The 27,032-nt window shown below is 43.3% G+C and overlaps 1 protein-coding gene across 5 annotated transcripts in view; it reads right to left on the reverse strand.

Moving 5' to 3' along the window:
* Wdr26 (WD repeat domain 26) overlaps window positions 1-23,651 on the reverse strand; it is a 41,810-nt gene extending 18,159 nt beyond the window's left edge. The window contains exons 1-7 of one of the 5 annotated variants that reach the window (XR_005492275.2): window positions 22,748-23,651; window positions 20,913-21,012; window positions 20,712-20,816; window positions 15,258-15,394; window positions 12,053-12,150; window positions 10,739-10,895; window positions 5,128-5,266 (exon numbers count right to left, since the gene is read on the reverse strand). Coding sequence is in view for 3 of the 5 variants with exons in the window: in NM_001109081.2 (NP_001102551.2) it covers window positions 5,128-5,266; window positions 10,739-10,895; window positions 12,053-12,150; window positions 15,258-15,394; window positions 20,712-20,816; window positions 20,913-21,012; window positions 22,748-23,109 (1,098 nt within the window). In the remaining 2 variants the exon portion in view is untranslated. The remainder of the gene's footprint in view (window positions 1-5,127; window positions 5,267-10,738; window positions 10,896-12,052; window positions 12,151-15,257; window positions 15,395-20,711; window positions 20,817-20,912; window positions 21,013-22,747) is intronic. The other 4 variants (XR_005492274.2, NM_001401444.1, NM_001109081.2 and 1 more) reach the window with 4 other exon arrangements.
* Window positions 23,652-27,032: the final 3,381 nt, after the last annotated feature.

Raw genomic sequence — 27,032 nt, forward strand, 5'->3', positions numbered from 1 at the left:
GGGGGAATTATGGGAAACAGTGACTGGGAAGGGGACAATGAATGGAATATAAAGTGAATAATAAAAGAAATCTGTCTTTGCCAGTGAAGAGAATGTGCATAGGCTGCCTCCTTCAGGCCTATGCTGTGCACGCTGAGCTACACACAGAGCAAATGGCTAAGTGGCATGGCTGGCAAAGTTGGCATGTTCACCTCACAGTAACAGCTGGATTTGACATGGTGGGTTAAACCACTAAAAAATGCCAGTCTAGGGCTGGAGAGATAGCTCAGTGGTCAAGAACACTGACTGCTCTTACAGAGGTCCTGAGTTAAATTCCCAGCAACCACATGATGTAATGGGTTCTAATGCCCTCTTCTGGTGTGTCTGAAGACAGCGACAGTGTACTCATATATAATAAGTAAATCTTTTTTTTTTTTTTTTTTTTAAAAAGCCAGTCTAGGGACAAGGACTTAAGACATTAAGGGCTAGGGAGTGGGTGGGAGCACCGATGCTGAGGATGAAGAAGGAAAAGACCCAAACAAGCTAACCCAGCAGTCTCAAACATGCGCGCATACAAGATGAGGATGTGCACACAGAGCATAACAAAAGGCCCGACCTGTCAGAACCAAAGACTGGAAGAGAGCACTGTAGAGGGACAAGGCAATAGATCCTAGCAGTACGTACGATGCCTGAGGTCCAATCCCAGCACTCAGGGTGGGGTAGAAAACAAACTCCAAATTTCTGGTTTAAGGAAGGTAAAAAGAAAATAGAGGAAATGTGACCTAGTAATATGGACTAGAGATTTACTGAGCCCAACTTAAAAATAAACTACGTCTATTTGTGTACTTGTTAGGGTGGGAAGTGGGGTGCAGAGGCCAGAAGAGGTTTCACCTGTGGCCTAAGACTAAAGTTACACGCAGTTCTGGTGGTCCCAATGGCCTGATATTGATGTTAGGAACTAAACTGGGGTCCTCTGGAAGAACAGGAAATGCTTGATCACTGAGCCATGTCTCCAGCCCCTTGAACGAAATTTAAGCCTGGAGTGGGAGGATCTATTAGTGATGACGTCTAAGAAAGTAAAACGGGTCTGAAGACAGTGTAATAAACTGAAGTCCCCGGCCCCAGACTGTAAGAACTGGGAAGTGGACTGTTGATTTGTAGTAAGAACTGGGAAGTGGACTGTTGATTTGTAGTAAGAACTGGGAAGTGGACTGTTGATTTGTAGGTCCTACGCTCATCTTACATGACAGTACAGTCCAATCCATCATCTTCAGAAATCAAAATATCTAATAATACAACAGTTTAAAATCAGATCAAGGGCAGGTCATATTGGCTTACATAATTTTAAATCTTTTTTGACTAGCTCAACATTGCCAAACGCAAAATCTGGACAAAACAGTACTCCAGATGTATACAAAGATTTGCTTCTAAGTTGACAATAAATTTCTTTACAAATATTTATCTAGAAAACCAACTGTTTTATTCAGGCATGGTATCTCAGTACTTGGAAGGTTAGACATAGGAAGATCCTAAGTTCCCGCCTAGGCTAGGCTACACATAAGATCCTATCTCAAAAGACCACAGGAGGAACGAAGAGAGGCTGGTAGGAAAGGAAGGGAAGAGAAAGACAAAAGAGGAAGACAAAGAAAAGAGACCAATTGCCTTAAATAACTCAATAGGAAATAACTCTGAACGGTACAGGTGCAGCTCTCTCCCGGGCCCCATCTGACTCCCAGCACCTGGCAGCAGCTTACAGACATCTGACTCCAGCTCCACGGGGTCCGACCCTTCTCTGGCCTCAGAGGAACCAGTTGTACACACACACAGGCAAAACACCCACTGTTGGGTTTTATCAAGAGCATAGTCAACTTTTCTAAACAGTATCTGAAAAGTGCCATCACACCAAGAGTTAACCAGCCTCAGGGAACCTTCAATATAGTGTAACCATCTAAAAATTATCCTCACATTTCAGATTGGAATCGAAGTATTAATTCTGCATTCCTAAATTAATATGGCCTTACAACTGATACCTAATACATTCTGCATAGTCAGTATTACAAGAAAAACATTCTGTGAAACACTGGCATACAAGTCTAAACTCCTCAGCAAAAGATTCAAAAGATTTGCTTCTTTAGGTTCATCTCCTGGTCTTCTAAAAACTCTTCTCCCAAATGAGCCTAGGCTGTTCCTAAAGGTACTCAGTCCACTGGTTGACCTTGTCTTTAAGAGAACAATGTAGCCAGGTGTGGTAGTGCAAGTCTTTAATTCCCCCTCACTCCTGAGGCAGAGGCAGGTAGACCTCTGAGTCTGAGGCCAGCCAGGGCTACACAGAAAGAGAGACTCTGTCTCAAAAACTAAACCAACAAAAAAAGAGATCTATGTAAACTACAACCTCACTGGCCTTGTCCTTTGTTTCCCAGGTGATCAACTTTCACAGCCTAAGCTTGAACCTACAGCCAGAACTTTAAGTTATGTGTGCTTCCATGCCTGGACCCACGTAGTGTGTGCATGTGTGCCTGCTATGATCATCAGCTGCTGATGTGGCTTCATGAATATCTACCAGAAACAGCGGGTAAAACATACGGAAATTACTTGGTGCATTTGTTTGCTGTCTGGGTCAGTTAGCATCAGTGACTTCATTCCTTGTATCAAAGTCTGTTAAAAGATTTCTATAGGGCTGGAGAGATGGCTCAGTGGTTAAGAGCACTGACCATTCTTCCAGAGGTCGTGAGTTCAATTCCCAGCAACCACAAGGTGGCTCACAACCATCTATAATGGGATCTGATGCCCCCTTCTGGTGTGTCTGAAGACAGCAACAGTGTACAGTGTACTCATATACATAAAATAAATACATAATTCTTAAAAAGATTTCTGTAAAAGTGTCTCCTATTCCTTCCCCACGTGATGCTTTTCCATCAGTCATTTAAAAAAATAAGCCCTTTGTTGGGGACAGACATAAATACACAGACAGGCAGATTCAGATTTGTACCACAGAGAGACAAGGAATGGGAAAGGCATCAAGAGGAGGTAGAAGGTGAGGGTTCAAACCTGGGCACATTGTTGGTTAAATGGCTCTAAGAGGACAGGCTTACTGTTTCCCTTCCTTAGGGATGTTGGTGAATTATTTGTGACTGAGCTTACCACTAATGCATTTAAACTGAGAGTACATTACATTACAGAGAAGTATTAGCAAGTATATTAGGTAACAAGGTAAATGCAGTATTGTCCCGTAACAGAGAAATTTCAAACACTCTCATTTCATATTATGATTGCAGCAGATACCTTACAAACGTTACTAATTCACAATGCTGGTAGTCATTATCGGCTACTAAAATTTAGTGCTAATAAAGGAGCATCATATTTTGTACTTCTGTGGGTTGAGAGCCCACATTTCAATATAATTAGGTTTCCTAAGTAATTAGTGTGTCATTTATACTGTGTGTGTGTGTGTGCGTGCGTGCGTACACACACGTGCGCGCACACTCGCGCGCACGCACGCACACACACACACACGCACACACACACACACACACACACACACACACACGCGCGCCTATGTAGGGAGAGATAGATAGGCTATGTATTTTGGCTTGTATATTTAAAACAGCACCACTTTAAGACAGCGGACATCTGTCAGACTGTTAAGTAGGAATCGCAGTACAAACAGGTAAGAACTCCTTCAGTGAAGAGTGCTTGGCTCCCTTCAACAGCATGTCAGAAGTGAGTGTCCGAGCACCTATCTCAAATGTGTATGTTTCCTTCTAGGGTGCCTGTGAGTATTTGTGTGTGTGTGTGTGTGTGTGTGTGTGTGTGTGTGTGTGTGTGTGTGTGTGTGTGTTGTATGTCCAGACACGTGAGGGGATCACGGGCCATGGCCTACAAGTCAGGGTAACTTTGTGGAGCCAGTTCTTTCCATCTTTCTGTAGAGGGAACAATACAGCTCTCCAAGATTTCCTTTACTACTGATCTGTCCCGTTAGCTCCTAAAACTCCTGTTGTTAAAATAAATTTTAGGCCAGTCTATTTATCAAGAGTCAGAAGCCAATTTTAGCTCTAAGCTAAGTTTTATTTACTCAGATCTTAGGTGAACAGCTGAACAGGTATAGTTCATTCTGTTTTGACTAACAGACAGGCTGTCTATGTGTGTGTGTGTATGTAGTATGTATGTATGTATGTATGTATGTATGTATGTATGTATGTATGTTCAACTGGTTAAAAGAAATGAACTCATTTATTTATATCCGTGGGCTATCTGGTAATAAAGACAATTGCTGAGTAGAGAAAAGTTAGCACTTAAAACCTATATGCAGTAATTTTCAAACGTCATCACTGGGGAAACCTAGGGAAGACTGCCCGTGGGATCCCACTGTATCAGCACGCAACACCTCATCCCAGTCTCTTCACTGCCATTCAAGAGACTGTGCTTCAGCACCTCCGAGTCGCTCCGACAGTTTAATAGCGCACACCAACTTGGCACAATCTTTAGTACTTAGTACAATACCGTACAACTGGAATAATACTAATCATAAACATAAAAGAAAAACACAAGCAGGAAAAAAACTCTAGGAAAAGTAAAGGACATAGGCACATCTCTATCTGCCCGGCATTTAGGAAGGAAGGCTGGGACGGGGAGTCTTCAGTTCTATAAAAGCCTGGAAAACTGAGTAAGAACTGGTCTCAAAAAAACAAAACAAAACAAAACAAAAAAACAACAACAAAAAAAAGACCCAAAAAATGGACCAGCAGAAGACTACTTATACATATGTATATTAAATTAGGTAAGCAGCCGCGCAGCACTGCTCACATTTTTAATCCCAGCACTCAGGAGGCAGAGGCAGGCGCATCTCTGAGTTTGAAGCCAGTCTGATCTACAGAGTGAGAGCCAGGGCAGCCAGGGCTACACTACAAAATAGGGACAAAAAGGTAACCAGTGAGTTAAGATCCAAAAATACCCATTTTAGGGCTGGAGAGATGGCTCCGCACTGCTACTCTGGCAGAGAACCGGGCTTTCAACTGCTGGAATGTCCATGGTGGCTCCTAGCCATGTAGAACTTGGATCACATGCACTCTTCAGGCCTACGTGAGCGAGGCACGCCCTCGTGCGCACAGACACACGCACACGCAGGCACCCTCACACAGGAATACATACCGCATCAACTTGCCATACGATCACTGTGGTGTCCTTTGAGCCTGTTGCGAGTTTAGTGCCATCATTGGAGAATTTACAGAACCACACTTCATTACAATGCTCTGTCAGTATCTGCTGAGTGTAACAGGGAAACTGCCTCCTAGAACAAACAAAGCCACACAGAATTACTCTTTCAAAGCATATTCAGCAATAATGAGAAGGACATTTAACAACTGAGAGAACTTTTGGAGATCACATCATAAACCTCAATATAAATATAAGTGCATTTAAAGAATCAAATTTACTTTGGTATGGTTAAAAAATAAAACACTATAATAGCAGGCACTTTTTTCCCAAGCCAACTCTAATGAAAATCTGTTAATATAAAACCAACTTCAACCTAAAGTTTACTTTTTTGCTCCCTTCTGAAGACTACTTGGTCTGATTAAGACAATTCATGTAAGTAATTATTACTCAAGATTATGTTTCCCCACTTTGTAGATGAATGACAGTTGTTCTACGTGGAATAAGGAAGCGTGTTTAAGTACATGATAGGTAAGCTATGGTTAAAAGACTTGGTATGACAAAGAAAACAGAGGGAGCAGTGAGATGGTAAAGTGTCTGCTGCTAGTCAGCTGACACCCCCAAATCCCAAGCCAGCTCCTAACGCTGCCTGCTGCCTTCACATAGGCACTGACATGCATGCACACTCATTAAAAACTAATGAGGGGCTGGCAAGATGGCTCAATGGGTAGCAAAGTGCTTGCTGTCAAGCCTGACTACCTGGTTCAATTCCCAGAACCCACAGGGAACATGTTGAGTGTTTCGCCTGCATATGTGTATGTGCATCATATGCATGACTCATGTACCATGTGGAAGCCTGGGAAGGGGATCAGGTTCCTTGGAGCTACGTGTGAGCACTGGGAACCAAACTCGTGTTCTCTGCAGGAACGGCAAGTGCTCTTTTAACCACTGGCCGTTTCTCCAGACCTCAACTCCACTTTGAGACTGGTTCTTACTACTGTAGCTCAGTCTCATCTGAAACTCTTCATTTTCTGGCCTCAGTCTTCCAAGTACTGGATTAATAATGGGCAAGCAGGTATGATTTTTGCTGAAGGTCATACTTTCAAGTTTATCACCAAAGACTTCAACAGTCTTCTCTATTTTTCCTACCAGTGAATAACAGGAGCTAACATACTGGCATGAGCCAGGGATCCCAGCACCTGTAAAGTTCTGGCAGGAAGACCAACTGAGCCCAACAGTTTGAGTCCAGCATGGGCAACACAGCAAGACCATCTCAAAAGGGAAGTGTATTGGTACACACAGAGAGAAGGAGCGCACTGTCAACTGTCAGCCTGATAGGCTGCAATTAGCTTTAGGAGGCAACACTTGGTAACTTTAAACTTCTAGAGAACTTAACTAAAAATTGCATCAATAATATTTTTATTACTGATTATTATTTTTCTCTGAAACAAAACACACATTTGTATTTTATTAAGCAAGGGTATTAAGTTTTATTTTTGTCTCATGTACACGGGTGTTTTGTCTGCATTTGCTTGTATGCCCCTTGTATGTAGTGTGTCCACAGAAGCTAGAGGAGGGCACTGGATGCCCTGGAACTGGAGTTACAGACAGCTGCTAAGCATGTAGGTACTGGAAAGCAAACCTGAGCCATCCTCAAGAACAAGCACTCTTAACTGCCGGGCTGCCGAGTGCTGAGCCCCTGGAGAACCAGTGTTCTTAAACTAATCGACAAGAGAAGTGTTACCAACCCCGTTTTTACAAGGCTCAAAAAAGCCAAGTATCTTAGCAGATTTTGACAAAACTGTTAATAGCTGAACTAAAATTTGAATCTATGATTAACTGCATTAATTTTCCAAATGTCAACTTTAAGTATTTTTCAAAGACTGAATTTCAATAAGAAAAAGTTTAAATGCCTAAAGTTGATCACAGTAAAAAAGATTCACTCACATTAGCAAATTACATGTTAAGGAAGGACTGACTCAAACTTAGGGCCATAAATCACTTCATCTATTGACAACTGCCAGTTATTTTAATATTACCATTTAATCTTTATTAAGACTATGGCAGGGCTGGAGAGATTGCTCAGTGGTTAAGAGCACACGCTGCTCTTGTAAGGAGACCCAAGTTCAGTTCTCAGTCCCCACAAGGAAGTTCATAACTGTCTCCAACTCTAGTTGCAGGACACCTAGAACGCCCATCTGGGCTCTGTGGGCCCCAGGCGTGCACACAGTGCACAGAGGCAGGCCATTCATACACACAAAATATTTTTTAAAAATAAAGACTACAGTAACATGCAGATTTAATGGCCCTTTTCAGATACAAAACTGATAGCTTTCCAATAAATTTAAAATTAGAGATGGTATTTAAAATCAGTACCATGTGAAAGAAAACACAGTTAACTATAGCACTTTGACCAACATCAATCTTTAAATTAGGTCTACAAATATTTGTAATAAACCTGTACTAAAAAATTAACATTTATCAAACAGCCTACAAAAAAATACTTCCATTAATTACTGGTATTAAAAAAAAAAAAAAGCTCAGAAAGGTAGTTCCCCTTTTTAAAACTCTATTCCTTACTAGTCAAATTTAACCAAAAACATGAGCACCTTAACTGATTAGGCCTCTCCAGTGCTTACATGGCTTTTCCAATGTCATGACTCAGCTATTCGTATTCAATTCTCCAGAGAGGAAAGAATGGGTCGCTTTCAATGTTTACATGTAATTTCAGAGAATCTCTCGCTCCAATGCTAAAAATCTACTTTCTAGAAGAAAATAAACCGGATGGCTAAAAATTATCAACTTTTCTTTTGAAGACCTCCAGCTAAACTTAAGGAATTAAACTGAGGCTTTATTTTCCAGTTTGGCAACGAAGTGTACAACTTACTGAGTTAATGCCTGGTGTTAATCTCTTAGTGTCCTTAAAATCTACCTCTAGAATGAACAGCGGGGGATGGCTCCTGGTTTTCCGGCTTGGTAAACTGGGTAGGTAGATTCTCCCTGAGATAGAAAGTGCAGGGATGGGAAGAAGGCTTGGCAGTTGAAGTTCTTACATGCAAGCAAGAGGATGGGAGTTCAGATGCCTGAACCCCATGTAAATGCCAGGTGGACATGGTGACCAGCCTGCAACTCCAGCCTCTGAAGGTGGAGGCAGGGGTCCCTGGAGCAAGCTGGCTAGAGACTTGCTGGGAGTGGTGAGCTCCAGGTTCAGCGAGAGACCCTGTCTCAAAAGAATAAAGTGGAACAACAACTGAGGAAGATTTCCAACACCAACCTTGGGCCTCCACACAGATGCACCCACATGTACATGAGTACCCACACACGAGTGCCCACACATGTAAAAACACATTCACTCAAGCATATATATCATCATGTGAAAAAACAAAAAAGAATAAAAAAGAATTCAAGTGTAAAATACAGCCTTAGCAGGTCTGGGTGAGAGGCAGAGAAATCTGTTTGGATCTGCCATGTTTAACTAATATCCAAACTACACTCAGGTCTGAGGCTTGGGACACAAACTGCAGCTCTGCTGTTTCTGACTGTTGGATGCACAGGAGTAGAGCCTGGAAGGAGGGTGACAAAGAAGGGATCCTGGACACGGGGCAGGGACGACACTAAGGGACAGGAGCCCCGGAGGGTCAGATAATCCGTCTGCAACTGGGAATACTCATTTCACAGAAGAGCGCTCAAATACTATAGAGAACACAAAATAAATTGCAAAGCAGCTGCTGACGAACAGACTGGCCTCACCAGCACCCCGTGCAGAGACCTGATGAAGAAGAGCGACAACACGGACAAAAGGACCACACGGCGGGGATGACGGCAGGAGTTTCCTTTGAAGGTAGGTGAACAGGAGGCACAATTTTTTAAAAAATTTTCTTATTTTTTAATTTATTATGTATGGGTGCTTTGCCTGCAAGTATGTCTGTGCACCATGAGTGTGCATGTTTTTGTTTTTAAAATCATAAAGACCGGAGGAAAAATTACTCTAGAAAAATAAGAACTTTTCAGTCCTAGTAAAATTTGAGTGCTTTACACACAGACTGAGGAGCAGCCCTCCCCACGGTGAAGGACGGACGGGTGTTTGTTTACTGGTTCCACAGACAGTGCTATGAGGAGTAAAGGAATCTAAGGGAAACGTACCCACCTAGGAAGGAAAGGCTTCCACTCTCTAATACCCCTGCACCAGCAGGGCTGGCTTCACCTTCCAGTGTTCTCAGCAGAAATTAACTTATGAGTCAAAGAGACTTTGGTCTACAAGTGTCTTAATTTTGTCAGTTTCCAACCACCTAAAGGAGCTATTAAACAAGGGACTGACTACAGAGCATTCTGATCCATTATCTCCCTTTGCCCCAAATCTAAACAAAAATCTCCCGGGGCTGGGGATTTAGCTCAGTGGTAGAGCGCTTGCCTAGGAAGCGCAAGGCCCTGGGTTCGGTCCCCAGCTCCGAAAAAGAGAACCAAAAAAAAGATGTCACTGCAGGGGGTTGGGGATTTAGCTCAGTGGTAGAGCGCTTGCCTAGCAAGCTCAAGGCCCTGTTCGGTCCCCAGCTCCGAAAAAAAGAACCAAGAAAAAAAAAAAAAATCTCCCAAAGGAGTACCAGTGTTAAGGAGTGGAGGGGCCAAGAAGGAGCACTGATCACTCCTAGAGAGCTGTACCTCACACAGACCACGGCCCAGCACTTCCTGACAAGCACCGTTTCTTTTCTTCTGAGTGTGGTGAGTGACTGTACACACTGAACACACAGGCAGGTTACAGTCTGGGGACGTAGTTCAGTGTTGGAGCCTTTGACTAGCACTGAAGGTACTTATGTTATTTCCCAGCACTAAAGAAATACAAAAACCAAAGTAAAATACCTAATTTAAAAAACACACCTCAACATTATTTTAAACAGTATCTAGATGTGTGTGTGCACACACGGTATTTACAATTACTGGAAGTTCCTTTTGACTCACATACACACTTCTGTCTTTCATTACTAAAATTTATTATTTTCATTAATTCTTCAATGAATGTCAGCAGAAAAAATGTCAGCTGCCTGCTTTTCTAGAGTTTGAAAGGGTTTTTATAATTTCTATCTTGGTATTTAAAATGTAAAGTTCTAATTCAATTTTGGAGAGCATCATTAAAACGGAAAAGACATTTTTACTAAAAAAATACAATGTCAAAAGACAAACTTGAGTCCTTCCAAGTTCAGTTAGGTGCCTGACTTAGTAAACATGAACACAGAGTTAAGTGCCCGTTAGTCTAACCGTTATTCTTGGAGCCTTTCCTTTACAAAAACAGAATTTTCATTAAGGAAAATTCCATGATGCAGAGAATTAATCTGCTGCACAGTCAAACTGTTGAACGCAGGTGATCAAATCTACAGACAAGAACACAAAAGCCTGGCTTCTGGGCTTCTGCTCCCAACTGTGTTATAAACATAAACACAGGCTTACACAATAGAAACTAGTTTCTTATGATTTCTTTTCTATTAAGTTTTCATTAAGTGTTAATCAGGTATGAACTGTTATACAAAGACACCCTAGAACGTGTTCTAATAAAGTTAATAATTCCATCTGTAAAATGCCAGCGTATTTGAAAATATAAGAAATGTTCTCTTACCTACTACAAACATGATCTATGAGTAGAGACACAGAATCTAGATTGTTGTCAAGTTTGGTATTGTGATATAGGCACCGATCCCTTTGTAGTTCCACTGCCTGCCGCAGGAGAGTCTGTAAACGCCGTGGGGGAAGCATCACTGATGGTGGTAAATAGGCTTTAATAAAAGATATTTTAAAAAAGAGAAATAAAAACAATAGTAAACTGTAAAATGTATGTAAGACATTTACTCCTGCCATTCCTCTCACCTCAATATTACTGTTTCCTTTACAATGACCCAGCTTAGGGAGGTGACGTGCGTAAGGTGAAGTTTTCAGGACTCAGCAAAAGCTACAGTGACACAGCCATAAGGAGTGCACTGGCTGCGTCTTGTAGGTGGTTTCAGGGGAAACACCACACACAAAAAAATACTAAGAAAGTGAAGGGAAGTGGAACAGAAAACTTGATGGTGACTATGCATCAGCAGACGACCAGGTTAAAAAGATTCCTAACCAAAAATAAGCCCAAAGCACTGAAGGCCAAGTTCTGGCTGCCTCCAGTGGTGACCAACGCTGGGGTGCTGTGGGGATGCATACAACAGGGTTTTAATATCAATATGACTTATTCCAGTCCTCATGCATTTCTCCAAAGCATATATATATATATATATATATATATAGTGTCTATTTTCTGATTCCTGAGATTTCTGCTCTCACTGCAACAAGATAGTACAGCATGATTTGAATAGAAAGGAGGTATTTTATATAAAGATATGGTAAAAATGAAATTCCCAACTCAACCTGAAAGTGCTGTACCATAGCTGGGAAAAACAAAATAGAAACAAACAGGAATATGGAACCCAGCCAGGCATGATGGGACACACCTTTAGTCCCTCCTGCACGCAGGAGGCAGAGGCAGGTGGATCTCAAAGTCCAAGGACAGCCTGGTCTACAAGGGGAGTCCAAGGCAGACAGGTCTAACAAGAGGAAACCGTGACTCAAAAAAGTCAAAACGTAAAATAGAAAAAGAAACCTGGTCTCTTCTAAAGAAAAAGTCAAACAGTGCAATGCTGTGATGCGAAGCTGTGGCTCACTCTGTCCTGCTCGAGAGCCTTGAGAGTGTTGCTGAACACCACAAGCACAAGGACAGTGCCCAGACAGTGCTTCCTCACTGACTCCAGGTTACATCTGGTAAAATCTTTGGTTTAAAGGGCTCTTTAACGGGTCCCTCTTCTTCCACAAGCATTCAGTAATATGACTAAGTACAAGCTCCCTATTTGATCTCCAGTATCTACTTCTGACCCAAGAGGAACTAAACATCAGAAATGACTCTTACTCTGAAGCTTGTCCAGCAGTTTGGATCTCGAAGCTGCCCCCTTTCCTTCCCATTCAGCTTTTGCCCGCAGGTCTTCTGCATGGCTACACATCAGATACCTGTAACAGAGTAGGAAACAAATCTCAAACCCCTTTCCTTGATTGCAGTTTCACAATCAAGTTCTTGCTTACACAAATCAAGAAAAATTTTACAGTGATTTCAATTTATTAATACAATCTGGTACCTTCATGAAATCACTAAAAGGGAAAAATGTATTAAAAGGTAATGACAGCACCGAGACACCTAATGCTATGGTTGTAATAGAGTACTCCCTTCTATTGTTATATACTGTATGTGGTTATCCTTCAGGTTCTCAGCACATGCTTCATTAAATGCCCGTGACTATCCCACACGAAGCAGACACTATTATTCTAGTTGCATAAATGAAGAAACCAAGACATGGAAAGCTTCGGAAGCAGTCTTGAGGGGAGGTAGGCAATATGGGAGCATTGAACTTAGCTTCCAGCTGCAGACCTTGCTCTTCCCCACTGAGCTAACTCCACAGCTTCTCTCTCTACTCTAAGTACTAAAAATACAGATCAAGATGACATAGGGACTAAGAAGGTGAGCTCATGGATAATAGCATTCACTTTGCATAAGAACCTGAGTTCAAGTGCACAAACCCAGGCAGGGCCATGTACGCCTGAAACCGCAGCACTGTCTCTCACTATGTGCAGGCAGTGGTGTAAATGCTCAGATCTTCAACTCTGGGGAGAGAAGAGCCTCCCGAAGGGCGCCTATCTCCAACCTGGCTTTTCTCGGGAACAAGACTGAGATGTGAATCAGGCAGGCAGCTTTCCTACGAGCTCTGTCAAACACACCTCCATGCCACCTATATGAGGGACACTTAGGGAGCAAGGGCTCCCTCTGCTCCCTGCTGCACAGGTTAAGACTCCATGTGGCCGCTCAGGTGCCACAGTTAATCAAGAGGCAGGGTGAACAGCACACTGTCTTCTTGCTACTTAGTGTGGATGCGTAATTTGGGTTAATGGAAAAACTTTTTAGAAAGTGTAATTATACTTAACATGCCCATGGAGAAACTGGGTATTGTGAATATTTTGTTTCTAAACTAATTTTGGGGAGCCAGTGAGAGGGCTTTGCTGGACAAGGCTTTTTGAACATGGCCCTGCTTTCCAATCCAAGTTTGAACCCTGAAACCCACAGGCTGGTTGGTTCTCTAACCAACTCACACAAGCTGTCCTCTGACCTCAACATGTACATGTACACAAAATAAGCAAAAACAAACAAACAAACAAACAAACAAAACAAAACAAAACCAAAAAACGGACGGACAGACGGACAGGGAATGTTGTGGGAGAATTTAATGTCAGTAGCTCAGTGGGAAAATTGTTTACTTTAAAATTTTGCAAAAAAGCACATGCCTACAACCTAAGCTGTTTCAAAAGCTGAGGTAGCCAGGGAATCTAAGGGAGACTGTCTCAAAATAAAAAGCAGGGAAGGGACTGGGGACATGTACCTCAGTGATAGACGCTTCCTGGTAACACATGAAATCCTAGGTTTACTCACTGCCAAAAGTGGGGATGGACGAAGTATGCATGGTTTGTGCTCTTTACAAAGACATGCGTTATTAAGCTTTGGGTTTCAGATAAACGCTTATGGTAGGTGACACCGGAGAACAGAGAGGACACAGCACTGACAGGAGACACTTCTTTCTTTCAAGATCACTTCAAGGGGTTGGGGATTTAGCTCAGTGGTAGAGCGCTTGCCTAGGAAGCGCAAGGCCCTGGGTTCGATCCCCAGCTCCAAAAAAAAAGAACCAAAAAAAAAAAAAATCACTTCAAAATAAAAACTATGTATTAAATTATGTTCTAATCCCAAGTGGTAGCTAAAACCTTTAATCCCAACATTTGGGAAGCAGAGGTGGGTGGATCTCTGTGAGTTCAAGGCCAGCCTGATCTACATTCAAAGTATTGGGACAGCTAGGACTTCACAGTAAGAAGCAGTATCAAAAATAAGTGTAAGTGAGCGAGCGAACGAGTGTGTGTGCATGAGTGCGTGCGTGAGTACAGGTGCTCTGTTACCAGAGCAGGAAAGAAAACAACAGCATCATGTGAAAGGCATTTAGCTGGTAAAAACAAGACACCTATGAATAAGGTGACTAGAAATAAACTGTCAGCCACAGTACCAAAGTGTCAGGCAGACTTTAAATGGCCCATATCACTGTCATCACATTAGACATACTCCAGATGCTGAGACCATAGTACACAGCAAAAAACACCACGAAGGAAAAACCAGAACAGATGACTGGTCTGAAGGTGGGACATTTGGGCTATCATGCCTATTAGAAATCCGAGTGGAGACTGTGAATGTGTGATTAGGTAGGGCACATAAACAATCAGCAGCACAGCCTGCTAAGTTTGAGGCCAGCCTGTTCCATACAGTGAGTTCCAGGACAGCCAGGGCTACACAGTGAGACCCTGAATCAGAAAAACAAAACAGTACAAAGACCAAAGGCAGGCCCAATGTGGCGTCCAGTCTAACGGTGCAGTGAAGGGTAAGGTCGACCAGCATGGTGGCACATCTTTATCCCAGCACAAGCACAGCAAAGGCAGGCACATCTTTTAGGAATTTTAGGCCATTCTGGTCTCCACTGGGAGTTTGAGGCTAGCCAAGGCTATGCAATGAGATCATGGTTCAAATACACAGTAAACACAACAGAAAAATAAAGGCCATGGAACTAGTTAGGTGACTGATAACTCAGCGTGCAAAACACTGTGTGCCCTTTACTGCTTGCTCTGATTCAAAATCATGAGGTTTATTCTTTTGCCTTTTTCCTCTTTTCTTTGACAAGATCTTTGTTCTTTTTTTTTTTTCCCGGAGCTGGGGACCGAACCCAGGGCCTTGCGCTTCCTATGTAAGCGCTCTACCACTGAGCTAAATCCCCAGCCCCGACAAGATCTTGAAATAGTACTGCTATTGGCTCTATGGACTGGCCCCCCACACCTATTAAGTGTATCAAATCTTAATATGAACAGCTGAACAGCTTGTGCACACAGAAGTAAATTTATCGAGCACTGAGAACTTAGTAATATCCAGGTACTTTTTTATCTTTAAGAAAGTTAATGAAATATAACTTCAGCCAACAGTAAACTTTTATGAAAAAGTAATAGCCCCTCATGGGTCTGGATGTACGCCACTTCCTTACCCACTAAGAACATGGATGCGCTCTGTGTTGTATTTCAACGGCGTCAGTTCGCAGCGTAGAACTTGAAGTGCCTCCAGGACCTTGCCGTCCTCCAGGTATTCCAGGTACTTCTGCTGCAGCAGCAGAAACTTCATCCTCTGACATGACAGAAAGCAGCAGTCAGGGGAAAAAGTTGCTGGAAGTTTCAGAAAACGTTTGTGCCTAAACAGAACAGTAGAAACCATCTACTATGCCTTCTGAAAATAATTTTATAACGCTTCATGATGACTCAAAATATCCTGGTTTGAGAGTCATCTAGGTTAAATATGACTGCTCAAGGCTACACATCAATAAAACTCTTAGAATGAGTAATCTCCATTAGTGACTGAGGCATTAAGATAAAAAAATGAATACTGTTCTTACATTTCCTTAGAATTTTAAATTTTATGTATCAACATTTAAAACTATTCCAAGAATTTCAAATTTGCTTTTTGAGATTTCTGACTATCTGAATAGAGGTCTTATGCAGCAAGCTTTGAAAAACCTCATGAAAAAAATGCCCATTAGGTCACTGAAAGTCATGATGTAGCAGGGCCACGCTCAGTGGACAGTGCTGGCAGAGCATGAAGGGCTCTGGATTTGAACCCCAACAACATTAAAATCCCCCAACAAACAGAACAGATGCACTGTGGAAGAGGAGCTCAGGGAACTGGAAGGCAAGACTGGAACAGGGAGCGCCAGAGTTGGGCTTCTCAGAAGCCAAAGTGGCTTTCTCAAGATACATGCTACAGGCTGGTGTGCAAAAGTCTGGAGTCCCATAAGTAAACTGGGTCAACACAAGCTCACTCACGATCTCTATGGTTACAAAGACACACTCACACCACAAGGCTGGATTTAATGGCCTGTAGGAAGAGCCAGTGTCTACTCCGCCAGTGTATCTGTAATATCTGCTCACTAACATGTTTAGCAACAAGGCATGGATAAGTCATTTATTATCTATCCACAACAATAAAACACTTTTTAGCTATGAAACATTTTCCCATTTTTTCCAAAGGGAAACGTTTGGTTTCAGTATTTTTAATGTCACATCATCATCTTACTCTAAACTTGAGGGTGATGATCAGTCCTTGAAGTTTTCCCTAAATAGGAACATCATCTATTAGCATTCTGTCTAGGAGGGCTTTCAAGTCTAAACCTGACCGAGGACCACACTCCTCACACTCGATGCTTGGCTTTAGCAAGCAGAGCAACAGAGAAATGGTCATCAAAAGCTCCACGAAAAGTGGAAGAACTAAGTCCACCCTAAAATAGTTTCCTAAGCTGTTACAAAATGGTGTACAGAAATTACCATGTAACAACACAATTAAGAGTATAATGAACTGCTTTATAAAATTCCTACATTAAGTAGTTTCTAGAAATATAAATTACTACGTTTCAAACACAGCAGTTTATTTAATAAATCCTTACTTGACACACACAAAAAAAAAAAAACCCTCTTATATAAACCAGGCAACTATTTAAAAACATCCACTGTGAGACATGTTACTTCTGTTTGGTAATTTAATCTTAAAATTTTAAAAGATAAGACAAAAAAAAAAACCTTCTAAACTAACTGGGAAAACGGCATTTAACAATTTTACATATAAAGTTGGACTAATCTGAAAGATTCAGAAACAGCTAATTACCAAGAGGCTTTAAAAAGCACACGTGCATGCGTGCACATGTGTGTGTATGTGCTTAAGCTTATTTTTATTATGTCAAATAAAATACTTTGAAGTTCAGTTGACAAAACCCCAAAATGAAATTTTAAAATCTTAAAGAAGGATTGGGGGACTTATCTTTCAAATAATTAGGCTACTCTCACCTTCGTCTAAAAAATATTTAATTTTTCGAAATGAAGTTTCTACATTATTAGCATGGTATTGAAAGTTCCATCAATTTAGTGTATTTTTAATTCAAATGTAAAACAATGCCATATTCAACTAGTCATTTCCTCATTAAATTTTTTCAGCAATTGGGAATTTGGGAAACATTCTTTTTCCTTTTAGTTCCTGGCAAGTCTTTGATAAACTATTATTGATCATAAAGTCCTAGACTCTCCCTCCTCCCTCAGTCCAGCATGTCCCAGTGTGTACAGGGACAGTGCCCAACTGCTATTTATCCTTCCTTTCTCCTCTAGACCCTGGCAGAACATCTCACTGTAGTTTAGGAGGCAAAGATGGGGCAGGATAAAAAAAGCAAACATACTTCTGTATGTACAGGGGCCACTCAAAGCAGTCCAAGAACAGTTTTCTGAGTCATTTCATCCACATTAAGATAACCAAAACCCTCAAACAGCCATCAAAGCTCGGCCTAGTGCAGCTAAACAAACACAGCGCCAGAGCTTGAGGAAAAAATGTTTGTCCGTCTGGACCTTTTACTCAGCTTAAGTATCTGGCACAGGATAACAATGAAATGTATTTTACCCTCCTAAATTTAAAGCTCAAAATGTAAGACACTCAAGAAAATAAAGACCTCTGAGTGCACAATGATGCTCAGTCCTGACAAAGTCTTTACCAGGCCATCCTGCGGCCTGCTCACAGGCACCTTCTTTCCTTTCTTTTTTTAAATCAGAAACTTCTGAAAAGAAGCCAGAGGGTAAAGATTCCTTTTTTATTTTTATTTTTTAAGATTTATTTATTTAATATATGTCAGTACACTGTCACTCTTAGGACACACCAGAGGAGGGCATCAGATCCCATGACAGATGGTTGTGAGCCACCATGTGGTGGCTGGAAATTGAACTTGGGACCTCTGGAGAGCAGTCGGTGCTCTTAACCTCAGCCATCTCTCCAGCCCCTCACCTCTTTCTTTTAAAATCCTGAAACTGAATTTTTTCTCGGACCCTCCCACACTGGTCTAGTATCTGAGTCACTGTTCTCCCCCCACATTAACAGACAACAGACACATGGAACCTGACTTTGTGATGGCTGTAACTCTGGAATAACGTTACAAAGCAAATTTTGCCAATCACATCCTGATTCCAAGCAGAGGAGAAATAAATTATATTTAAACTATGGATCTCAAAACTCTTTCTTACTTGACTGAGTTCACTTTTTTATGTCAAGTCGATATTTTTCCATTTTTATTTATATTATTTCTATTACATTTAAAAAACAAAAGATTTTCTAAACAGCAATTTTTCGTTCTTAGTCTCAAATGCCTATCTAGATTTATCAGACATGGCTGAGCACATCAACTCAAACTGACTGAAAAATATTAATTCATGACCATAACAGCTAAAACCCACAACACCCACTATTCTGAGTGCAGTGTAGGGGCAGGAAAAGTGAGGTTAGAGTAAACTTGATCAATAAAAACATTTGAGTTTGGAAAGCAAAGTTCAGCCTAAAGGCTAGGGATGGAGCTCAGCAGCAGAGCACGAGTTACCCAGAGGGGGTTCAGGCTTCAATTCCCATCACAAGAACTACTACTACTACTACTACTACTACTACTACTACTAATAATAATAATAATAATAATAATAATAATAATAATAATCACATGCTGTTAGAGACTATAGTGTCACTAAGTGTCTGGGTAAATAATTAAGTAATTATGTTAAGAACCCACATAGTTGTCTTCTAAGTCATTATTACGAATTCCAACTTACAGTAAGTGATCTTCTAGCAAAGGGGTTGGAAGAAATAATATCAGAAAGGGGAAGAATGGCTTCAAAAATGCTCAGCTAGGCTGTTATAGCCATCAACTAACTCATCAGTGCTTGGGGGACAGTCGGACTCTTTCTTTGTATAAATACCTAAACAGTCTGATGGCGTGAGGCTCAGTCAGAGATTTAATCTCCATCTCTTTCTTATGAGATCCTAGAATGGTCTACAGACTGAACAGGCTGCAAAAAGAAAGGATTCCTCCTTACTATCTAGAACTACCTTTCTTCAGTTCACACGCTGCTTCTGCTGAAGTTTCTCATGAGTTATAATCTAATTCCAAGTAGAAGTCTCAAACTACAATAAGTCAACATTTAAAAGAAGTGAATCTATTAATTTTTTTAGCGTACAGATACAATTTGGATAAACTTAAAAAATGAAAACATACTCCAAGAAATCACATAAAATACTCCACAAATAATTTCTTTCTAGCCACCAATAAATCCCAACTCAGATTTTGGGCACTTTATTCTTTGTTTTAGCTCATCCGGTTTGAGCCAAAATTTGTGAAAAACTTTCCAATTAAAAACATACTCGGTTTTTAAAGCCCAGACATATCCATTGAGGGCACTCTCTAATTCCTGAAAAAAAATTTAAATCCCTTCAAACATGGATGCTTAATTACTTTAGCTCATTTTTAATTTTAAATTTCACTATGGAATTCTTTATTCCTTAAGTTAAATCAGTTGACTGGATACTGGTTAACTTTTTAACACTTTGGGTATTTATTAAAAGAGCTGAACTAAGAATTTAACTAACTCCATGCTTGTCACACTTCCTTAGCCCTTTAGTTTGCCTGAAGCCCACTTTCTAAGATTGTATTACTGCATAGAATTACATAAAGAATTTCAAACTATTTTGCAACAGTTTTGTTTGAAACAAACAAACAAACAGCCATGGCTCTATCTTCTTTATAGACAGAGATAGACTGGGTTAATGTTTGACCCAATTTAAAAAAGGAAATGTTAATGGTCGCACACTAGCAGTGAACAAGTGGCTGCCCTCCTGCTTCACTTCCTCCTCTCCCCTTTGTCCCTCCCCCAGCAGACAGGAAACGTCTTTTGACAAGACATGGATCAGCTGCAAGCTCACAAGCCAGCAGCCCATTCTTTGTGCTCTCCAATCACAAAAACAACATACCCTTCCTAAAGAATAAAAAATCCCAGGATAAAAAGGTTTATGGCAGAGACTAGCAAGGGTATAAACTATTAAACTGATCTTGCCAAGAAAATAAGGGTTGGTAAGCAGGGCCCAATAGCGGACCTGCACCTAAGCCTCCCAAGGTGATGACATCATACAAACTTCACACCTGTCATTCAGAGAACTTGAATGAAAGATCGTGGTGGGCATCAACAATAATAATCAGACTTAACTATGTGATTCCAATGATAAAAAACCAGTGTGCCAGCTTCTGCAGGCTGTACAGTATATACACACCCAAGTACATTTTCTTTTTAACATGCACATTGAGTATTTTGAGTGATATAAAAGTATATTTTACTCTTAACCCTAACAATATAAGGTTCTTATCAACAGCACTAAAAGCAGGAAGATCTTTAAATTTTTATGAAGCTTAAATTACCAATTGTTTCGAAAGACTAAGTATGACTTAACACAGTTAAAGTTCACAGCTTACAATCATAAACAACTCATTCTTATTTATAAATTATATAAAATTTACTTTCAAGCCTCTTAAGATCAGATGCCTATAGTTATCAACAACCTAAAATAAGCATAAATGTGAAACTAAGAACAAAAGTGTATTTACCACAATTATTCCCAACAACGTTTGAGAGATTTCAAGTGCGCCTCTTACCACAATAGCATGAGGAGAATGCACTAAAGGCTTTAGTTCATTCAGGTCATTTTCTGCCTGCAAAAAATTGATATAAAAGAAAAACAATGTCACAAAATTCCCACCAAACACATAGCTTCATCAGCAGTCACACAGCTCTACGCCCTACTTTACCTTATCCCAGTCTCCTTCCATGACATGATTTCGGAATTTGGTAGCAGAAGGATGCTCTAAACGACATCCTGACTCTTGCATGAGGAGATCAACAGTCTGGCTGCAGGAGAGATACAGTGTGAAAAAGACCTGACCAACTTTTAGGGCTTTACGCTTCCTAATAAACTAGTACCTACAACTTCATGAAGAAGAATAGCTTAAAAACCCTTCATTAAGGAAATGATTTAAAATGCCACCTACATTTCAAATTAAAAACCTTTCTTGAAACTGGAATTAGGGAAGTTCTTCCTACTTTTGCCATTTAATGTTTCAAAAGTTTAAAGGAGTATACAATTTCTAAAAGTGTGCTCTAACACATTGGCTAAGTAAAACCTAGGGCCTAGACGTTAGCTATGGCACAGCACTGTGAGAGATAAAATACAGGGCGACAGATGGCCTGTATTAGACAGAGCTTTCCTTCCAGATATTTTGCTGGTATGGAAATACTGCTAGGTCAATCTTTAAAATTAAAACAAATCCAGCATCCCAAACCCTTTCCTTTCTCTCCATACTAAAAATAGCCAATTTACTATGCTGTAGGCTCCAAACAGTCACGAGCTATTTCCGCCCGCTGCTGTCAGCTTGTGCTTCTCTCAGTAATACATTCTGTTAGCATTCACAAAAGTTATTTTCACACTTATCCTCTTCCTTGGGGACTACAGTGAAACCTTTCTGGATTTTTCTTTGGGAGCCGTTCATGGCTTTAGTTTGGTGTTTCTTTAGCGATCCTCATTTTCCAGCTCAACAGGGTAATTATCAGCTTGGGAGTCAAAATACTTCTGTCACTCTGAGTAAGTGAAGTTCTCCTCCTTTCCCAATAAATGTGTGTACACGTACATGTATGTACATACGTACGTACATACACACACACACACACACGCTCAAACACAAAGCAAAACTAAACAAAACCAAAAACCCAGGTCGCCTAAAAGTTTAATTTAAAATTCGCTCTGACGCTAGGAAACTGTTGCATGTTTACTCGGTCAGCTCCTGGCTCTGCACCTTCATTCAGGTCCAGGACACTCCCACCAACCCCACTTCAGGTCCCTCAGCTTTTCTTTCATGTATGTACAAAACAGTTGAGTTTTGGTTGAACCCACTGTCTACCTTTCCCCTAAGTTAAAGGCCACCCAAACTGTATTTGAAAACAAATGATTCACCAGACCAGACATCACTTTCTCAAAAGGCAACCTTCTGGGTTTTGAAGTGGGATTTTTTTTTTTTTTAACTAGTGGTAGGCCTCTAGCGCACACACACACAGACTCTGCATGACTTCCACTCCGCATCTGACTTCATTATTCCCATCAGATTTACTCGACAGCCTCTTTCCAAATTATCCCAGCCCCTTAGTTCCCATAAACACTTGTAGGCGACTGTCCTTCCTGATTGGTAGTTTGCCTGGGCTGTTGTCGGTCAGGGGTGGGGGTGGGGAGGTGTCCCACAAAGATGCCTCTGAGACACACTTGAAAAACAAATCCTCCAAGGTTCATTATTTCCACCGCTCTGATCCACCCCTCCCCCAGCATAAACACCCTTGGTGTCTGCCTTCCCGGACGGACAATCCAGCTCCGGAGGTGCGTGGGGAGGGGTCGCTCGGGGCTCCCACTACCCCTCCACAGCCTAGACGGCTCGGCTGCTCTCAAGACATCAGGCCGATTCGTTTTCTTCGACCTCCCCTCCGCTCCTCCCAGGGCTGTCTGTCCGCGGCCTCCTGCGCACTGGGCCCCCGGGTCTCCGCAACCCACCCGGTGGCTCGGCCCGGCCTGGCCCTCACCAGTTGTTGGACGGGCACTTACTTGAGCCCTAGGCCATTGAGGTGCTGTCCTATGAGCCTAATGACATCCTCATCGGACTGCGAGAGCCGCTTCTTCTTCTTGAGGCTGCTGCCCAGCTCCGGGGTGGCCTGGGCGGCGGCGGCGGTGGCGGAGGCCGCGGCGGCCCCGCCGGGAACCCCGTTATTGACACTCAGGCTGTTGCTATTGTTGCCAGCGGCGGAGGGGGCGGCAGGCAGGAGCCCGTTGGCGTGGGCCAGGTCCCCCGCGGACGTCGCCGAGGGGGATGACTCCCCGTTCTGCGCCGACAGGCAGGCGAGCTCCGGGGTCTGGCCCTGGCCCCCGCCGCCCCCGCCGCCGCCTCCTCCCGCCCCGTTGGCCTGCATGGTGCCGCCGCTGACCAGGCTGTGGCCGCTGCTCCGCTGCGGGGCGGCGGGGGCGGCCGGAGGCAGTCCCACCACCACCACCACGGAGGAGGAGGCGGCCGGCGAGGGCGAGGGCGGGGGGGGGAGGCCTGCTCGGCCGGCCGAGGCCCCGGGCTCTCCTGCTCCCTCCGCCGCCGAGGCTCGGGGCTTCTTCCGCGGGGGCGGGGAGGCTCCGCCGGCGTCCGAGTCGGAGGAGGAGGAAGCGGAGGCCAGAGTTTCCTCGCCGAGAGAGGCCGTGGTGGGAGGCCGGCGGGGCGCGGCGGGGGTCGGTGGGGCGGGAGGAGGGGGAGAAGGAGGACCGGGCCCTTCCCCCCCCCTCCGGAGGCGCTCGCGGCGCGGCCCGGGGGCTCGCGGGCACTGGGGGGGGCGCGGGCCCGAAGCTGGAGCCCCGACGGCTGCGGCGGAGGCGGCGGCGGAGGCAGCGGCCGCCTCGGTGCTCGGTCCGCGCCGCTCCGCTCCCTGGTGTGTTGATTCTTCCCCCAGCTGCTGCCTAATGGAGTCCGGGCGCTGGCGTCACAGGAAATGCCTATACTGCCCTCCTCGCTCACTTCCGGCAGCAGGTATGGAACCTATAGGGGGCTGTCACCCGGCACGTGTGTGTCCGGCCGCCTGGGTAAAGCCCTGGGGTGAAGGCGAGGGCCGCCGGGTTCCGGCCCCGGGTGAGATGCGACCCAGCACGACCTGGCCCGCCCGTGCGAGCCGCCCTGGCTCCTGGGCCTGGCGTGCGAGCTTGGCCCGCAGTAAGTTCGCAGCCACCCTCCGAGGCCCTGCCGGGTGGGAGGTAGAGATCGTGTCCACGCTGTGTACCCGGAGTGACCCAGAAAGGAGCGACGGGCCGGCGTGGAGGGGGCCGTAGACGCACTGGCACGGGCCGGGGTGGGGCCGGCGGCGGCCTGGTTTTGCAAGCTATAACTTCGAGCACAAGGGTGTGCTAGGCCCCTGTCCTCTGGCTTCAGGCTCAGCACCCAGGATTTAACCACTGCCTCGTTTTAGGGTGGAAACACTTGAACTTCCACAGCCAAGCACCACACACAGTTGTTGTATCCGTGTCACCCCAGGACAAGGGAGATGACAGCAGAGCAGAGTGTGCTCCACCCTGGGAAGGCGAAGTCGTCTGTAACTGCCTTCCCTCTAGGAGGAAAAACAACTCGTGGGGGCAAGAAGTTTCAAAGACTGAGGGTGTGTAGAGGCGCTTTGCTTTGGAGTTTTACTGGGATTGTTTTGTTTTTCTTTTAAGTGCTCGCTCAGATGTCTTCTTCCTGGTTCCTGTTACCTCTCTGACGGGGGACTGGGGCATCGGTTCAGATCCTGGTTTGAAATTTTCAAGTGGTCAAGTGGCCTGAGTTTCACTGTCCCGGTGCTTTAAGCGGCTTTTTTTTTTTTCTTTTTTCTTTTTTTTCCGGAGCTGGGGACCGAACCCAGGGCCTTGCACTTGCTAGGCAAGCGCTCTACCACTGAGCTAAATCCCCAACCCTAAGCGGCTTTTTTGAGTGGAGAAACACAGCTGCGGAGAGCTGAGCTGTATGTTATTCAATGGCGAATGGTCCACAGGACCCTAGTCAGTTACATGTAGTTGTGTGGTAGCGTGTAGGACCTGGTGTGTTCAGATATTTTCCCTGACGTTTAGGAAATTCTTGGTGACTTTGGGAGGGAAAACAACAATAATAACAACAAAAAACAAACAAACAGGCAAACCTCAACAGCCTCAAGCAATACATCTTATGTCCCTAAAGTTTACTACACTCAGCTCAGTAATTTTGAGGTCTTTGGGGACAGCCCCTTTTAATGTAGAAGTGTAATAAAATGTAGCCTATGGTGTGTTAAGAAACCTGAGCTCTGTTTATCCCGAGACTGAGAAGAGAGACAGTGCAGTCGCACAAAGACTTGAGCTTTGCTGCTATCAGTGCTTTAAATTTGCTTCAGGTGTCAGCTGTAAATGCAAGGTGACTTACGGTAGTGTTTGTGTTCACCTGAGACAGACCTTCGTTTCAGCCGAGGTTCACAGGGCACAGACAGTGTACATCCAGCACAGCCAGAATTACTAGATATAGATAGTTAATGTTGCCTTCCTAGATCCCTGTGCTTTAGAAATCTCATTGTCATGAAGGTTGTTACTGTTTAGGCAAAATTTACTTTCTGCAAAGTAGTTTATTGGGAATCTGCTAGGTTCCTAGCAACCTTCAGATGGATGGAGTCTGGAGCTTAGTTTGAGTTAAGTCTAGGTCAGGCTCACGCTCATTAACAAAGGGAGGAAAGGAGCAATGATTAGGACCTTACCGCCATCCCAGCTCAGTATGCATAGCCAGCTTCTCCTCCTTCTGGGTAACCAAGACTGCTCTTAAACATGTACACCTTTTTATCCCCCAGTAAAACATTGGGAACCTGTTGTCTGAATCTAGGTCCTTTTAGAGACAGGTTTCAGCTCCACTTGCCCATGAATGATTTTGAAATACCATTCCACACATCGAGAAACCTTTAGTAACCTCATGTTACTCATCATATAAGAATGTATAATTGCCTTGCATTCCCTGGTGGGTCTGGTCTTATTTCAGTCTTTCTTTTTGGCTACTTGTCTTTTAAAAGGCTTTTTGTTTTTGTTTTACTTTTAGTTAACTCATAAATTGTTTCAGATTGTACAGTGTACCTTTATGGAAAGGTTTTAATCTCGTGCCATCTCTTTGAACCTTTGTCACTGTCACCATATGTGCTAGGCTTGTTTCTCCTGAAGAGCTCCTGTCTTCTCTACCAGTCTGATTGTATGGAGTTTCTCTGTCAAAACTCAGATCCTTGTGAACGTCCTCAGGGGAGCACTGCCCAGCTTCTAGCCTTTGCTATAAGTATGATTTGTTGGGACTCAATACTGAAGATTGTGTGTGATCTCATCCACTGATACTGCTGAGGTCACTAAGGGGAACTTTCCAGACTTCTGTCTCCTGGCTTTATCTCTTCTGTCCTCCTACAAAAGACTAAGCTGGGTCTAGGATTAAGTCAGATTGCCTCTTAGGAAAAAGAATTGCTTAATTAATCTACTGCTAATCCCTGAATGGGATCCTATGAAAGCCCTGTGGTAGGTGCAAAATGAAGGGGCCATCTAGTCCTGTGTGTTCTGCAGTGTTAGGGAAGCAAGGGTCCTCTGTGTGCCAAGCTGTACACTCCCTCCTGCTAAGAAGCAGAAGTTTCGGTTGTGTCACCTTGTCGGCAATGCTACAGTCTGCTACTCGGTAGATTGTTGAAGTAATTGGCACTAAGGCCTCTGCCAGTCCTCAGGTCCTCTTGGGAATGTATGTATTTGAGACTGACAGCAAGTGTACGGATGCCTGGAGGGCACAATCCCTGCATATTCCTCTTAAGGCTGTGTTTTTCAAACTGTAGGTCATAACCCATTTGTGAAATGGATGTATTGAGCCATAATTGATGGATTTTATGAAGCAGAAAGTTATACAAGCATGAATATTCAGGTATATCACTTGAAGGTGGCGTGGTTATTTTGTGAACCTTTTGTTTTAGTGACAGATACATGTCTGGGCTTTATAAAGTAAATGTATTTCTTCTCAAAAGGGTTTGAGGGCTGAAGAGATGGCTCAGCAGAGCACTGGTTGCTCTTGCCAAGGTCTCAAGTCTGATTCCCAACACCCGAACGTCTATAACCCTAGATCCAAGGGACACACAAAACATGCATACAGATAAAAAAATTAAGTAAATCTAAAAAAAAATTGCTTTAGAGTTTACAGAACAGCTGGGTGGTAGTGGCACATGCCTTTGATCCCAGCACTCAGGAGGCAGAGGCAGGCAGATCTCTGAGATTCAGGCCAGCCTGGTCTACAGAAGGAGCTCCAGGGCAGCCAGGGCTGCACAGAGAAACCCTGTCTTGAAAAGCTAAAACC

This window comes from Rattus norvegicus, chromosome 13 (assembly GCF_036323735.1).
Source record: "Rattus norvegicus strain BN/NHsdMcwi chromosome 13, GRCr8, whole genome shotgun sequence".
In the NCBI taxonomy this organism is placed as follows: Eukaryota; Metazoa; Chordata; class Mammalia; order Rodentia; family Muridae; genus Rattus; species Rattus norvegicus.